General features: G+C 38.1%; 1 protein-coding gene across 3 annotated transcripts in view; it reads right to left on the bottom strand.

Moving 5' to 3' along the window:
* Window positions 1–9,974, bottom strand: part of SPDL1 (spindle apparatus coiled-coil protein 1) — a 38,859-nt gene extending 28,885 nt beyond the window's left edge. For all 3 annotated transcript variants that reach the window (XM_081939651.1, XM_081939652.1, XM_081939653.1), the window contains exons 1-2: window positions 9,835–9,974; window positions 1,163–1,339 (exon numbers count right to left, since the gene is read on the bottom strand). In XM_081939651.1, the coding sequence (XP_081795777.1) occupies window positions 1,163–1,327 (165 nt within the window). In that variant the 5' untranslated portion in view covers window positions 1,328–1,339; window positions 9,835–9,974. The remainder of the gene's footprint in view (window positions 1–1,162; window positions 1,340–9,834) is intronic.
* Window positions 9,975–16,661: the final 6,687 nt, after the last annotated feature.

Genomic DNA, 16,661 nt, shown 5'->3' with positions numbered 1-16,661 from the left:
GATCAGCCAAGAGGGAAATTTTAAATTCTACCTCCTTGTTCATGGGAAAATGCAATGAATATTCAATTATTCATATAATGAATCATATTAATAGGTTGGTTATACTAATAGTTGGGAAATCATTCACAATTTATATTTAGAGATGCTGACCATATATACAGACTATATATAGGATAGCAATGTTTTCCTTCATGATAGTAAAAGTTGTTGCCTTATAACCATTCATTTACCACAGCCTTGGAAAAAGTCAGATAAACTGTTTTGCACTTACGACCATTGCAAGTTACTGGTACATAATTGTAATTTATGCATTTGGCAGTTCGCTCACATTTATGATTGGTTACAGCATCCTGTGAAGACGAGACATTTTTTGCTGGTTTCTGGTGAAAAAATGCCATTGCAGGAAATTGGAATTGCTTAACAATCATGTGATTTGCAAAAACGGTCACAAATTTATGTCGAATCATGTGATGACTCAACTTATGACTGCAAAAACGTACAGCCACAACTGGGAGCAAAATATCCATTGTAAGTCAAGAACCTCCTTTTAATTGTAAATTTAATTATTTGCACACCATCATTGGAAGATGACAAAACCCACTGTTAGTAAGATGCTTTCTATATAAAGGTAGTCCTCAACTTATCACTACAATCAAAACTAGAATTTCCATTGTTAAGCAAAGCAATGTAGTTAAGTAAATCATGTGGTCCTTAAATGAATTCAACTTTCCCCATTGACTTTGCTTGCTGGAAGGGAGCTGGGAAGGCTGTAAATGATGATCACATGACCCCAGGACTTTGAAACCATTGCAAATACATGCTAGATGCCAAGCAACCAAATTTTTATCATGTAACTGTGGAGATACTGCGTTGGTTTTAAGTGCGAGGACTGATTATCACATTTTTAGTGGCGTTGTAACTTTGAACGGTCAATAAATGAATGGCTGTAAGTCGAGGATTACCTGTAACAGTAACCATTAACCTCATTATTAATGTATGCAATACAATTACAGCTCTCCATTGCAAAACTTTTAAAAATGGAATAGAAAACTATACAGAGAACTGCATTTTTTAAATGTTAACATGTTAATGTTATTTCACAGCAATAACAGTAATGCTTCTGTGTCAGCGAGTAGAATCTATCAAAACACTCTTATTTCACCTCTGTTACGGTAACCATTTCATTTTGAAGTTCATCTAGTCGATTCTGCAGCAAGTTTTCGTTTTCCACCAGCTTTAAGCCATACTGTGCTGCTTTTCTTCTTTCTTCTTCAGCTTCTTTCAGTTGATATCGAAGATGTGAAATGATGTCTCTGTCTGCCTCCATTTTCTTTTAACACTGAAATTATATATGATGTACAACTCTTTTAAAAATCAATCTACTATGGGTAAAATCCATATATCTAATTATTGATGGGATTTAGAAGAGCCGCCCTTCATGAATTATATACTCATGGTACTTAATCCTGTGGATGACCTACAAAGCAGACACCTCCCAAACATTGATTGGAGCTAGGAGAACCACCATAACACCGTATCTCCCAATCACTTTGGGCCTTGAGCTGGTCCAAATTAAAGCAAGGTTGATGATATCAAAGACCGCTGGTAGACTGAGAGTCAGAACAGATGTACTTCCCCATCTCAAAATTGTTTCAGGTTATTAAAAATGTGATCAGTGCTGCCTCAGTACTGAATCGCAGTTTGAAGCTATATTGAAAGGGGTGTAGATAATCTGTTTTCTCCAGGACCTTTGAACCTTCAGTCTAACAACCCTCTTTACAATTTTCCCTGAAAGGTTAAGCAGAAATGTGTCCAACTTTGGGCTGCACTATGACAGCCAGATGATTTTCAGCTTCAAAGCCACCCATCCTGCTACTTCTACCAATTCATTCAGCTGGTCTGTCACTTTTTATAGATGCATGGAGAAATGTTATGCTTAGAACAGGAGTGTCAAACTTGTGTTGTTATGGCAGTGTCATATGACGTATCGCGACTTTTTTTACCCCTTCGCCAAACTGGTGTGGACATGGCCAGAGCGTGATGTAGCTGGGCCGCAGGCCGCGAGTTTGACAGCCCTGGCTTACGAGGTTCCTAGACAAAAAATCACACCACATTCTCAACTGATAGAACTGTAGATATCCTTTATTTTAAAAACCCAGTTATATCATAGCCTACCGGTGATTAAATATGGCATTGAGGGTAATGAATTCTTTGAGGATGAGCTGTGGGAATTATTACTTGGTGAATATTAGTTTGTTTATGAAAATGTAGTTGGTCTGCATATGAGGAGGAAAAATTTTAGATTGCTGATTTTTTTTTATGGCAAAATAATGAGCCACAATGCCTTGAACCAATGAATAGTGTCCACAAAGCAATGTTTTATGCCAAACAAATAACCATCGATTAATGTATCATATTAATGAATATTTCTGTTTTTCCAGTCAGCATGAAAGACAAAGGATCTCTTACATTTGGGGACACATATATATTAACTTAGTGGGAAGAACATAGTGGTCTTAGTACTCTTAGCCTGATATCAAATGCCATGGTTTGTTCAACCATAGTTTAATAGATAAAATCAGCTTGGCTCACATTGCATGCAAAGCCAAATATTTATGGTTTAGGATTATATTTGAATCCCATTTCACCAATTCATATTAAAAAACAACTGACCTTTTAACAAAATGAAAGACAAGGAGAATGCTTACTCTATTTGCTAAATCACCAATAGATAATAAAAAGTTTTTTTAAAAAAGATAGCTGAAAAATAGAAGGGGAAACAAAACTACACAAATCCATATAGAATAGAAGTTAGATTACCATATAATTAAATTGCCCAAACAGTAGTGCTGATCGAAACCAATTTGAGGCACAATTTCCTAGTAGCTTTGAAAAGCTTATTTATAAAGTTTATAATAGTATCTTCTCAAAGAAAATGCCAAGTAAACTGCAAAACTAATACAAACCCAGAACATGTTAATAGAAAACAAATCACTTTTATCTTGAAATGTAGTATTGGTTTTTCAGAAACAGGTAGAACACATGTCCTCACATCAGTAACCTAAGTTTAAGCATTCCTGAAAATTCTTCATGTTCTTCTTTTAAAATATTTAATATACAAGTATCCTCTAGAGCTTTATTGTTTTCCTAACCAAATTTTATTTAAAAGCTAACAGACTCAGCTTGAATCAGACTGACCAGCAGACCTTAATTTCAAAAGAGTATATCTAGTCATCAATCATCAGAGGCATGAGCTGTTAAAACAAAAACATCACAGTTATCCTGCCATATTAATAATAATGAATATATCTTCCATTACTTTTTACCCATTAAAACTGTAAATGAATAGTTGTATCATAAATGTGATTGATGGTTTTATAAGCTTCAAGACTCTGGATTTTTAAAAAGTTTCAACATTATTCAACAGTTCATTATTGTAATGAAACCCAATCAAGATTAGTAGTACTTAATGGCTATTGTGGCAAGAATGTTTATCTTCCTCCTTCTCCTAATTAAGCTATGAAGCTTCAGTCTGCATTATAACAACATTAAGCAGTATATTTAGAGTCTTCAGCAATGTGTCAATATTTTAAACTAGAAATCAAATAATACTGAGTCATAGTAAACTAAATAAGACTCCAATATCTAATAAAGACTTCTACAACATTTTACAACTTGACATAACATAACTAGCTGCCGCAGACTGCTTAAAATAGAAAATATTTGAAAGCTACATGCAAAGTAACACTGGACCGTAAGTAAGCATTAAAACTATATTCAAATGAACGCCAAAAACTAAAAGAACAAAATCTTTTCAGTCCAATAACATTTTGTGAAGAAAAAACTAGAAACTGACCTTCAAGTACATTCCATCTTATGAAAGTATAAATTTAAACCAAATAATGCCTTTTTAACTGGGAAATCTGTTTACTTTTATCTTGAAGATTGTTCCTTGATTTTGTCACCCTCACTGCAGGCTCTTAGAATAGCTTTTCTTCAACCACAAGGGGAGATAATTGAAATGCAAATCCTTTTCAATCTGTTCCTTTACTATTTCCATGGTTGCCATACCCTATAAGATTGCCAAAGAACAGTGGTTCTCTGTAACTAAGGCCGAAGAGTCCAGTCTCATTTCTTCCAATACTTATCAAGACAGCACTATTATACTGAAACTTCCAGTTATTTTTGCTGAGTTTTAACAAACCTCATACACTAGTTCACTAGCAAGACCTTTTGCACAAAATCGGCTATAAAAAAAATCATACACAACTAGAACATCACAACTCTTGAATTTCCATAGGAAATTTACTAAGGACTATTTTAGAGCTAGGCCGAAGAACCCTAAGGCTAAAATCCTAGATCCATTTATCAGACAATAAGAACCACTTAATCCAGTGAGATTTAATTTACTTCTAAGCAAACATGAATAGGACTTCCCTATTGACCTTTTTCAAATTTAGTACAATGTACCAAAACATATCACAATGAGGCTTTATGATGCTCCAGATCTTGGATCAACAATGACAACCATGGGAACACTTTATATTCATCTCCTAACTGAATCATTTTAAGGCCTAGAATTAAAATGCAGGTGATTTCTTGGGTACAAGTTATTTGTTTAGATTTGTATTGGTACCTATGCTGAGTGATCAAGCTCGGTTGACCAAACCGAGAAAATTCTAGTTTTGGATATTTCAAGTCTTGTTTCACCTCGCGAAACACTTTATCTCTATGCTTTTTAATTTTTTCATCCTACATGGATGCATGGAGGATGTTTAGGGTAAAATGGGATAAAAATTCTCCCTTGCCTATCTTTCTTCAACTTTTAGTTATGTATACTTTTTTTTTTGACAAAAAACAGGATCCGTTAGCCACACAACTAAAATACATCCTAAATGTGTTTACTTAGCTGGGAAACCCACTATTTCTTAAGTTACCTGCAATCATGCCAGTGGTAAATAGTAATTGATGGGCAAACTCAGTTTGTGGACCTTTATTGCTTTGCAATAAGAGCAAAGCAGCTTCTCAATGTCCTTTACTGCCACTGCTTCTTGCTGTTTCTACAATATTTACCAAAAGTGGGTGAAGATCTCACTAAGGAAGAGATGAAAGGACAATAACAATTCAGTAGGACAGCTACTGAAAAATGGTCATCTTTTTTTTTCTCCCCTGGAACTATAAAGGTAAATGTTCCCCTTGCACATGTGTGCTAGCTGTTCCTGAGTCTAGGAGGTGGTGTTCATCTCTGTTTCATAGTCAAAGAGCCAATGCTGTCCAAAGACATGCCCATGGTCATGTGGCCAGCATGACTAAACGCCGAAGGAGCACGGAACGCTGTTACCTTCCCACCAAAAATGGTTCATATTTTTTCTATTTGCATGTTTACATGATTTCAAACTGCTAGGTTGGCAGAAGCTGGGACAAGTAATGGGAGCTCACTCCGTTACACGGCGCTAACTGCCTAACTGCCAATCTTTCTGATCGACCAAGCTCAGCGTCTTAGCCACTTAGCCACCCTAGAACTATAGCACTCTCCATTTTGGTGTTTTGCTACTTTACAAGCCATTGCCTTTCCCCCTTTCTCTCATCATCTTGTTTCTTACCATTAAAAAAAAAGTATTTTTTTCCTTAGTTTAAAATAAAAATAAAGACAACGAAAAAAAGAGAAATGCAGGGTCCCTGGAACAGTCGGTAGAAAGGGCAACAAAACTTTGTGCAGGCAAGCATTAGCAGTAGCTTCCTTAACGTTTATTGGACTTCACACTTATTACAATCAGTCAGTCGTGCCCACTAACATATCCATTGTACTTTGGACCCGGCTGAGGGCAGAAATCAATGGCTTGCACATTTTTTCATATCCTTGCCTCTGGATAGAAGCAGCAGGGATATGAAAGATAAAAATTGCTGGAAAGTCCCTGTGATCCCTCCTTTGACATGAATTGAAAATGCATTTTAGAATGAATTGGAAAAGCGGGAGAGGGTTGTTGGGATTGTGGACTCTTTTTTTAGTAATTGAAGACTGCAGCCCTCTCACAGGGACTTTGGGGATAGTAGAAATGTGGGGGAAAATCTTTCCCCACTTAAACTACTTTTCTTTTCATCTCGGTAAGGATGGAGGACTAGGAAAATAATATTTATGTTAATTTAGTGAATTATAGGTGTTTAAAACTGATTTATAAATATACAATAGTTTGGAAATCATTTCATTTTATAGTTAGGCGAAGGAAATATGCTATTCCTATTATTAGCGTCAGATTAAAAATTCAATATTTTATGAGAATGGGGAGAAGAATATATTTCACAGTTACACCTGTATTTAATAATTTCTTACACAATTTCATAAATTCATTTTATGAAATTTAATCTATTAAAACTTGTTCTGGCCCTAGACTGTAACGTCTTCTCTTCATCCATTTTGAAGATGAGTACTAATCTCCTTCCAATGTGCCTTCAAACCTGCAACAATGCAAATATTTCAGTGCAAAATTATGATTTCCTCTAGTCACATTTATTACATGTCCTTACTATCATGACCATCCTGTAAGGGTTCTTAAAGTTACATAATTTATGTTATAGAAATTATCATGAAAAATATTCAATACAATACCATACAATAGTAGAGTTGGAAGGGATCTTGGAGGTCTTCTAGTTCAACCCCCTGCCTAGGCAGGAAACCCTATACCGTTCCAGACAAATGGCTATCCAACATCTTCTTAAAGACTCCCAGTGTTGGGGCATTCACAACTTCTGGAGGCAAGCTGTTCCACTGATTAATTGTTCTAACTGTCAGGAAATTTCTCCTCAGTTCTAAGTTGCTTTTCTCCTTGATTAGTTTCCACCCATTGCTTCTTGTTCTACCCTCAGGTGCCTTGGAGAATAGTTTGACTCCCTCTTCTTTGTGGCAACCCCTGAGATATTGGAACACTGCTATCATGTGTCCCCTAGTCCAGTGGTGGGCAACCTTTTTTTTCAACTGAGCCAAATCTCGCCAAAACCACGACTGAAATTTATTTTGAGAGCCACATTTTTAAAACCGAAAATACATAGGATGGTACACTGTTTTTAGTTTCAATAAACTCTGGCATTTGAAGCACGCAAGTCTTAAAGCTGTCAAGTTACAAGATCCTTGCATCCCTAACCCTTTAGGAAAAAAACCCCAAGGGGTCTTCAAACCTGACAGCTTTAAGACTTGTGGACTTCAACTCCCAGAATTCCTCCTCCAGTCATGTTGGCTCAGGAACTCTGGCATTGAAGCATGCAAGTCTTAAAGCTGTCAAGTTGCAAGACCCTTGCACCCCTAACCCTTTAGAAAAAAAACCCAGGGTCTTCAAACCTGACAGCTTGAAGACTTGTGGACTTCAACTCCCAGAATTCTGAGAATTGAAGTCCACCAAAGGCATCAATCATATTAGCCCAGGGATCTGCAAAATTGGCTCTTAAGACTGGTGGACTTCAACTCCCAGAATTCTGAGAATTGAAGTCCACCAGTCTTAAAACAGCTAACTTTGCAGACCTCTGTGTTAGCCCAAAGCCTGGCGCTGGGTGGGCCTTGCTCCCCCATTGGTGGAGCCCCAAGAAGCGAGGAGGCAGAAAAAGAAACGGAGGCCAAGGAGCTTCCCCCCCGCCCCCTCCCAGCAAAAATCTAACCGGGGAGCCGGGCGGGCAGTAGCAAATTAGCCGATCACGCCGCTTGGGCAGTAGCAAATTAACCGATCACGCGGCGTGATCGGCTAATTTGCTACTGCCCGCCCGGCTCCCCGGTTAGATTTTTGCTGGGAGGGGGCGGGGGGAAGCTCCTTAGCCTCCGTTTCTTTTTCTGCCTCCTCGCTTCTCGTCCCCGCCCGACTTCAGGATCCTCCCTAATCATTGTGGGTCGAAAAGAAAAAAGGGAAAGGGGCGCTTGTTTTGAAGTGCCCGAGAGGAGGGAGAGGAGAGGGCGCCCGGCACACAGAAGAGCCACATTAAAGTGTGTAAAGAGCCGCATGTGGCTCGCGAGCCGCGGCTTGCTGACCACTGCCCTAGTCCTTCTTTTCATTAAACTAGACATACCCAGTTTCTGCAACCGTTCTTCATGTTTTAGTCTCCAGTCCCCTAATCATCTTTGTTGCTCTTCTCTGCACTATTGCTAGAGTCTCCACATCTTTTCTACATTGTGGCGACCAAAACTGAATGCAGTATTCCAAGTGTGGCCTTACCAAGGCATTATAAAGAGGTATTAACACTTCACGTGATCTTGATTCTATCCCTCTGTTGATGCAGCCTAGAACTATTGGTTTTGGCAGCTGCTGCACACTGCTGGCTCATATTTAAATAGTTGTCCACTAGGACTCCAAGATCCCTCTCACAGTTACTACTATTGATCAAGGTACCACCTATACTGTACCTGTACTTTTCGTTTTTCTTGCTAAATGTAGAACCTTACTCTTTTCACCATTTTTTGCCCCACCCCCACCCCCCAGGAGCACTCTGCAAGCCCCCCCCCAATGCCATTAATTCCTTTTGGGGGGAAACGGGGCTGTTTTCGTGCAAAACGGTCCATTTTGGGGAGGTTTGCAGAGTGCAAAACCTTTTTTTTCCTTTTGGAAAGCTCTTTAACTGATTGATGAGAATTACATTGATCACGTGCTGTGCCAACCTGTCTACTGTATTTCTATCTCTATTTCTCTCTCTATCCCTTTATCTACCTACCTACCTAACTACTCTCTCTCTCCCTACCTACCAACTGCATTTCTCTCTCTATCCCTCTCCCTACCTACCTACCTACACATACTCTCTCTCCCTACCTACCTACTGTATTTCTCTCTCTCTCTAACCCTTTATCTAACTACCTACCTACCTACCTAACTACTCTCTCTCTCGCTACATATCTACTGTATTTCTCTCTCTCTTTCTATTTCTCTCTCTATCCCTCTACCTACCTTCTCTCTCTCTATCCCTTTATCTACCTACCTACCTACTCTCTCTCTCTCCCTACCTACCTACTGTATTTCTCTCTCTTTCTCTCCCTCTCTATTCCTCTATTTACCTACCTACTTTTTTAAAAAAATTGTATCTTCAAAACGTTGGTGCATCTCACACTCTGGTGCATCTTATACTCCGAAAAATACAGTACTTTTAGGGAATGGAGTCATGGGTATCCAAGTATAAAAACTACAACTAAACATTAATCAGAATGAGAACATTTGTTTCACTGATGGGATTATTAACTCCAACTGTATACCAGCATAAAAAGGCGAGATAGTAAAACCCTTTTCTGACCCTAAACCATTAAAGAGGATCATGAAATAATCTGCATGCAGGGTTGAGTAACTGGATCTTATTTAGGAAAGGCTGTCCCAAAGCATAAAGAAGGCTTTCCCCACTTTTTTCCCCTCCTACTTTCTTCATCCAGCCCTCCAAATGGATCAGGCTGAATTTGCTTTTTACTATTCCCTAAAAGGCAGATGGAGTCCAACACATGGAGGCGAAGATATGCCGTTCAGCTACACTGAGTGAAAAACAGGAAGAGGCGGAGGAAAGAGGAAACAGGTAGGGGCTCAAGTTGAGAGTAACTAACTTCGCTTTTAGGAGGAAACTATTGTTAAGGTGCAAACTAACTGTGGCACTTTCTCCAGAACACATGCAGCCAGGAAAGTACTAGCAAACCCCGTTCTGTTTTGTTTTTCCTTTTAAAAGACGGTTAATGCAGTCGTACTGAGTGCTAGTAGCAAAGACAAAAAGAAAAGCTTCTCTTCTTTTGTAGTTTCTGCCGCTCCTGCATATTCTAGCTGTTACTTTTCAAGACGTACCCCCGCTATGCGAGGATTCGTGGCGGAAAAACCGGCTGGCACTTACCCGTTTCGCCTTTGACTAAGAGGTGCAACAACCCCGGCGAACCTGTGTTTGAATTTTAGGCTCAAAACCCGCGCCCAGCGCATTCGATCTCGCGATATTTAACGACGGTATGGAAAGACGCTGCGCATGCCCGATAGAGGACGCGCGCTGGGGGTAGGGGTGGCGGCGGACGAGGTGGACTTTTCAAGCGATTTAGCTTCCCTTCGGGCAGAGATGATATGGAAATTGAGCATAGAGAGTGAGCGGCGCCAAGATAACGAGGGATTTCTGAAGAAGGTGGGGGGGTGTGAGAAGGCCGTGGACTCTGTTGTCGGTTTTGCAAACAGCTGCAAGGAAGAAAGAAGAAGTCGGATCTTGTCCTGTATCTTGTCTTTTTATGTATGCTGACTGACAGCACATACACCAAAGACAAATTCCTTGTGTGTTCAATCACACTTGGCCAATAAAGAATTATATTCTATCCTATTCGTAGATCCCCGTATTTGTTCAGAGGAGCCACCTGAAATGACAATTCAAAATGCTGATTACATTCGTCTGCATAGAAAGAACTATTACAGCCAGTGATGCCCAAGGAATTGGGGAAGTGAAATGTATATAGATATAGATACAAAGATATAGACATATAAAAATGTATCCTTATAATTGATTATCTGGATCCAGATTATCATCACATACTGGTGACATTACAGAATGCAGCCTTCTTGGAAAGTAGCCTGTATTTTGACTATTAAAGTGTTAGTTAAAGTGTGAGTCACCGCTGGGGAATCTGTGACATCAAAATCATTTGCCAATGCACATTGAAAAAGAACACAATATTAAGATCCCATAAAATAATTGAATAGCGGTAACATCAACAAATGAATCACTTTTAATGTTTAATATGGTAAATACTACAAACAAAAGGTATTTGGGGATCCCTCATAATTTTTTAAAAGTAGGAAGCTCATATAATTTCATTTGAAATCTTAACAGGATCCACGGTTTTTGCATCGCAGCAGTTTATCCTTTAAGCCCTCAAATGCCATTCAACGCAGCTGGTGTCACCGTGGATTTTCCTTAGATCACTTTAGTCACACTCTTTAAGGCCAGTTTCCTCACATATGGTTGTGGGGTATAAAGTGTAATAAAAATATCCCATATAAGAGACTTTTGAGTTCCTGAATAAAGTGCTATATAATTACACAAATTTAGGATTTTGGTTTCTTATTCATGCTTAAATTGCCCAACCAAATTTTCATGGGATCCTGCGTATAGTAAAGTTGAGGATTGCATACTGTTTTCCTTTTATTGGTGAAGCTTAAAAAACAAATTGTTTCTTGATCATGAGGTAAATTCCGCATTAGCACTTGCTGCCAGATAGTTTTGTGTATTCTGGCCCTATATCAGAATGACAGCCAAATTGCATTACCTTTTTCTTTGAATGCTATCTTTGAATAAGATCCTCTACTCAAGCATCATGACACTAGCTCCACCTTGTGGCAGTTGATCTCCATAGCTTGATATACAATCTAAAATTTAAGGATTCAAATCCTGTAGCTATAGCAGATGAAAGTTTTTCTTAACAGTCTTCTAAGAGCCTGTTGTCATTAGAACAGGTAGTCCTTGACTTACGACAGTTCATTTAGTGACTGTTCCAAGTTATAATGGCACTGAAAAAAGTGACATGACCATTTTTCACCCTTATGACCGTTGTGGGTATCCCTGTGGTCACATGATTTACATTCGGATGTTTGAGAACTGACTTAGATTTATGACAGTTGCACCATCCTGGGGTCATGTGATCCCCTTTTGCACCCTTAGGAAAAACTAAGTCAATGGGAAACCAGATTTACTTAACACTGTGTTACTAATTTAAAAACAGCAGTGTGTCAGGCCTGTAGTTATGTTTCTTTTAGGATCTTTGGCCTGCCACACTTTCTATTATTTCACTGTGCTGTTTCATTAGTGTAGTAGTTGGGAGGGGGGAATAGAAAGGAGTAGAATTGTGGAATGTGTTGTTGTCATTCTTTTCTAGAAGCCAAGGTCATCTTTTGTCTCTGCACCTCTGCACCTGACTGGAACCAGCTGGGTGGAGATGCCAGCGTGGCCGAAGAAGATTGGATCATGTGATGGATTTATGGGCGTGGGGATAAGATCATGAACTTTCAACTGGGTGGAATCCCAGGAAGCTTTAGATTTGGGATTCCACAGATGTGCCAACATGTCTGACTTATTAAATTGGAACTTAGGATAGTTTTTGCATTGGACTTAGGATAGTTTTTGCATTGGACTCTGATTTAATTCTGCATGATATTTGAAACGCTGACACAGTGATTCACCTAACAAATGTGGCAAGAGAAATCGTAAAATGGAGCAAAACTTACTTAACAAATTTCTCAATAAACAAAATAAATTTTTGGATCAATTGTAATCATAAGTTGTATAATACTGTTTTCTCCATGAAGGAAAAAAATCATGAAACAACACTAACTTCTTAAATGAAGTATTTTAGAGCTATAAATTAGTTTTAAAAGCAAAAAGTGATGCAATTACTACTATGTTTAATTATTTTTTTCATGGACTACTTTCAACAAAAATAAAAAATGGCAGTTGGCTTGCAAATAATATGTATGTATGTATGTATGTATTTTATACCCCCTCCCAAAAAAGTGCATATAATTCTTCCCTAGAGGCATATTGCTTTTTATAGATATCTTGAAATCAGATTGGATGTATCATTCTTTTATTGTTTTGTTGGGAGAAAACGTTGTGGCAATAAGAAGCTCTGATTTTTGAGGCCAGGAAGACTTCTAGGTTGTGCATTACTTTTGAACAGAGCCATCTTGCCCAGAGTCAAGGATGGAAACACCCAAAATCCAGAGAACTTGAAAACTACAGCCACTCAGTTGAGTCATAACTGAACTTGGTTTCTTCAATCCAACAATCATAACTTGCTCTTCCCCAGCCATGCCCTCAAAGCCTGCAGACATAAGACAGAACTTCACTTGGATGCCTAATGCAAAGTACACATGGATATCAATAATAAATGAATAATGCCTTACTTCATAGTGAATGACTAGTGGTTTGATGGAGATATTAAAAATGCGGAAGGAGTACAGGACAGAACCCTGAAGCAGCCTGCAAAAAAAAAAAAAAAAAAAAACCTTGACTGGAACTGACTCCAGAAAAAGGAAAAGAACTACCTTAACTTGGCGTTCTCCACTCCTAACTCTCAAAGCCAGTTCAGAATAATATCATGATTAAAGGTATCAAAAGTTGCCCAGAGCCAGGATGGGCATACAACCTCCACTGTGTTTATGTTGTGTAGCAACCCATAGTTGCTTAAATTGCAGACAACTGGATTCATGAAACACTAGACTTAGACTTAGAATAACTTTATTGTCACTTTGAATGTGAACACTACACCATAAAACAAGGTTTACTACCCTCCCCGGCTGGATTCACAAAGGGTACCAAGCAAAATCAAGAAAAGTAGACTATGGTGGTGTTCAAGGTATGAATATAGCCTGTAGGAATTTCAGAATCAGAATTGTATGAATTTGTTAAAAAATAGTACAGGTCAACCTCCTGCAGAGGTTACAACCTCCTCCTTCCCTTGCAAGAATCAGTTAAATCAGCCCCATTTGAAAACCTACAGCAAGAGGGAATTTCTTACTTTTCTATGCAGTGCATTCCAATCTTTAATCATTCTACTATCATAAAATTCCTCCTAAGATACAGTTTGAATTTCCTTTGTTTAACTTCACATCCACCCAGTGTCTTATGTTACTCTGCATATCAGTCCAACTCTTTTAATCTATTCTCCCATCATCTGCTTGATTTATGTTAATACTGGTTGCTGAAATCTAAGTCACTTAAATCCTAAAATGTTCTGGATTTTATTTCAGCCTGTGTGCAGCCCAATCTAGAGAGATCCTAGGGTGCTTTTGTAGGGATTAACATTCAGGGTATCCATTATTAAGATATCATACATCAGAAACTCTGTACACCAGCTAAACTACAATTTTTAACCTTAAGCATTCCTCTCTATCTTCTTATAATATAATAATAATAATTAATAATAATAATAATAATAATAATAATAATAATAATAATAATAATAATAATAATAATAATAATAATAATAAATATTTATTTCTTAGCCGCACCCTCTCCCGAAGGACTCGGGGTGGCGCAACTAACATCTCTCTCGGCAACTAACATCTCTGAATTAAAACATCCCATTTGCATTTATAGTGTGCCATGAGTCCTTTTCTTGTCCTTGCTCTAAAACAAAAAAAAAAATATGTGGATCGTAAAAACAAAGCACCAGGATGACACAAATTCAATCCTGTCTGATAAGTCAGATTTCAAATGAGTATCTCATGAGATCAAAATACTTTTAAGTATTTGTAAGACACAATGATCTCTCTCATTCTTCTATTTTTCAAGCTCTGTAGCTTGAAAAGATATTGATTTAAACTTTACTTACAAGGCTTGATTTCCAGGCTCTTTATCATCTTCATAACCCAAGCTGTTTTCCTTTTAAAATCTGATGTGTCAACCCTGGAAGACATCTCTTCCGTTGGAGCTTCAGTGCTGCCACATTTAGTGCCTGGGGAAACGGGAGGGGGGATTACAAGGAGTGGTGGAGGATTAGCCATAACAACATACCTTTCTCTGGGAGTAAATGGCATTCGGCTTGCACCTGGATGGGAGTGACTGGGGATTGTCTCCAGTTGGGACGGTGAATTGATTGGACCATGTGATGGACTTGTGTGCATGGGATGGATCTTTGACTTTCTTTTGGGTGAGGAAAACCTGGAAGTTTTCAGATTTGGGTTTTCCCAGATGTGCCAATATGACATCTCTAATAAAATGGAACTTTGAGGAACTTGAAGCCTCGTAGTCTTCTTTCATTGGGAGTGTTATTTGGAACCCTGACATGATGCTCAAAACTGGACACAGTATCCCAAGTACAATATCGGTACAATGAAACCTCCAAAGATGGTGATGCAACTGTTTGGCTACTGCATGACATTATTTACTCATGTAGAATAGTAGCCATCTAGAAGCCCTAAAAGAAATCCTTCTAATACCGGGTACTAGCAGACCAAATCTCCTCAATCTGATAAGCATTCCTGATGAGATGCTGGTTAAAGCAGACTGGAAAGAGATGATTGGAAGGAAATTTAAATAGAAGGTGCTTTTTCAAAATAGCATGTTTTAATACGTGGAATTCATATTAACATGTGCTATTACAATAGCATGTTAATAACTACAACTTGGATAGCTTTTAAACATGAATGAATAAGTTAATGGTTAGTGGCTGTATTCCAGCCTTTTCTTTTTCTTATCTGAATATTGGGTTTACACTACTCAAGTCTTTGGTATCTTGCTATTCCTCCAGTTTTCAAAACGTACCAAACATGTTACTTTTATCAAATATTTCAATACTATAATTTGTCTTATGAATGCAAATACATAATTCTTACAAAGCATATATCAGACCTGAAATATGTCCATCACCACTCCTTGTTTTTATGTGAAAATAGCCAAATGACTTTCCCTTCCCAAGCCATATTTAAGTTTATTTGAGCACAAAGAGAAAAGTCGGTCGGTGTTTTACTGCAGGTTCTACTTGTGTCATTTAAATCAAGTTTTTGCAGTGCAACAAAATGCCTTTGGTTCCTGTGTGTTACTTATTTCTGTAGTCATCCTTTCTCCTTTTAGCCAACAAGATGGGAAAGAGGTTAAATGATATGTCCGCAGAAGGAAGAAAAAATCAAGGACATTTTTAAAAGGGCTGTAACTGGATTGAACTCTTTATTTTCATTAGTGAGATACAAGGACTAAGTATAAGTATAAGTTTACTACTATCCAGGTAAAGTTTACCCTTCTAAATTCTTACTGATCTTTTGAAATCAATGTAGCTTTTGGGTTCCTGCAGTAGGAACTGCTCTAAAGGCCCATTCATGTAAAAATAATTATATTGTTGTGCCCCTTGGTGTAACAGAAAGCACCCAGTTCACATATACATGGGCTCTTGACACCATAACTTATACCACTAAAATACTAGAATTAATGTCTTTAATTACTGTAGCCACTAGACCCTCCAAACTCTGCATTGCAGTTCCCCAAATCCCTCCCCCACCACACTTAAATTTCAACTTCCTGCCCCAATGTTTTTTTCATAAAATGAAGGAAAGCTTCCTTGATTCCTTCCAAAAATCTGGATCTCCGATCTCACTGTCTGCCCAGGGCAAACCTATTTACCAATTTACCTGAGGTCTCACAAATGGTTTGGTGTGAGTCCTTATCGCCAATTGCTCTACAGCCTTACTTTAGAAAAAGTGAAGGAATTCTTTTGGAGCACACCGCATTTGGCCCTCTAGTATGAACACCCACAGAGTAGTGCTTGCATGTGACAAGCGTGAGTTATGCAAGCAAGCTTAAAACTGCGGAGAGACATTCCTGGCAGCAATTCTACATTCTTGGAGCTCGCCAAAAGAGAGCTTGCAAAAGAATGGAAGTGTTCAGTCCATCAAGACCCAAAAGCAATCATTAAAGTGGTAACAAACAGCAACGCTCATGCGATTTACAATGTAAGCATGGAAACAGATCACAGGCCAGACTGTGATGAAGCAAAGATTTGTTTATTTTAAATTGATTTTTCCAGAGTGCAGTTTCTTGGTTTTAGTTGCATAGTGTTATTCTTTTCTAAAAACAAAATAAAATATTTTCAATTGTATTTGGAACTGAGATATATTGAAATCTGTCTGTACATAATTTATTTTAAGGTTTATGCTGATGCATATTGACAAATGGCATGTTATGCTATACAATCA

The sequence above is a fragment of the Natrix helvetica genome (assembly GCF_964273705.1).
Source record: "Natrix helvetica genome assembly, chromosome: 1".
Lineage (NCBI taxonomy): Eukaryota > Metazoa > Chordata > Lepidosauria > Squamata > Natricidae > Natrix > Natrix helvetica.
This window is presented reverse-complemented; position numbering and strand designations above follow the sequence as displayed.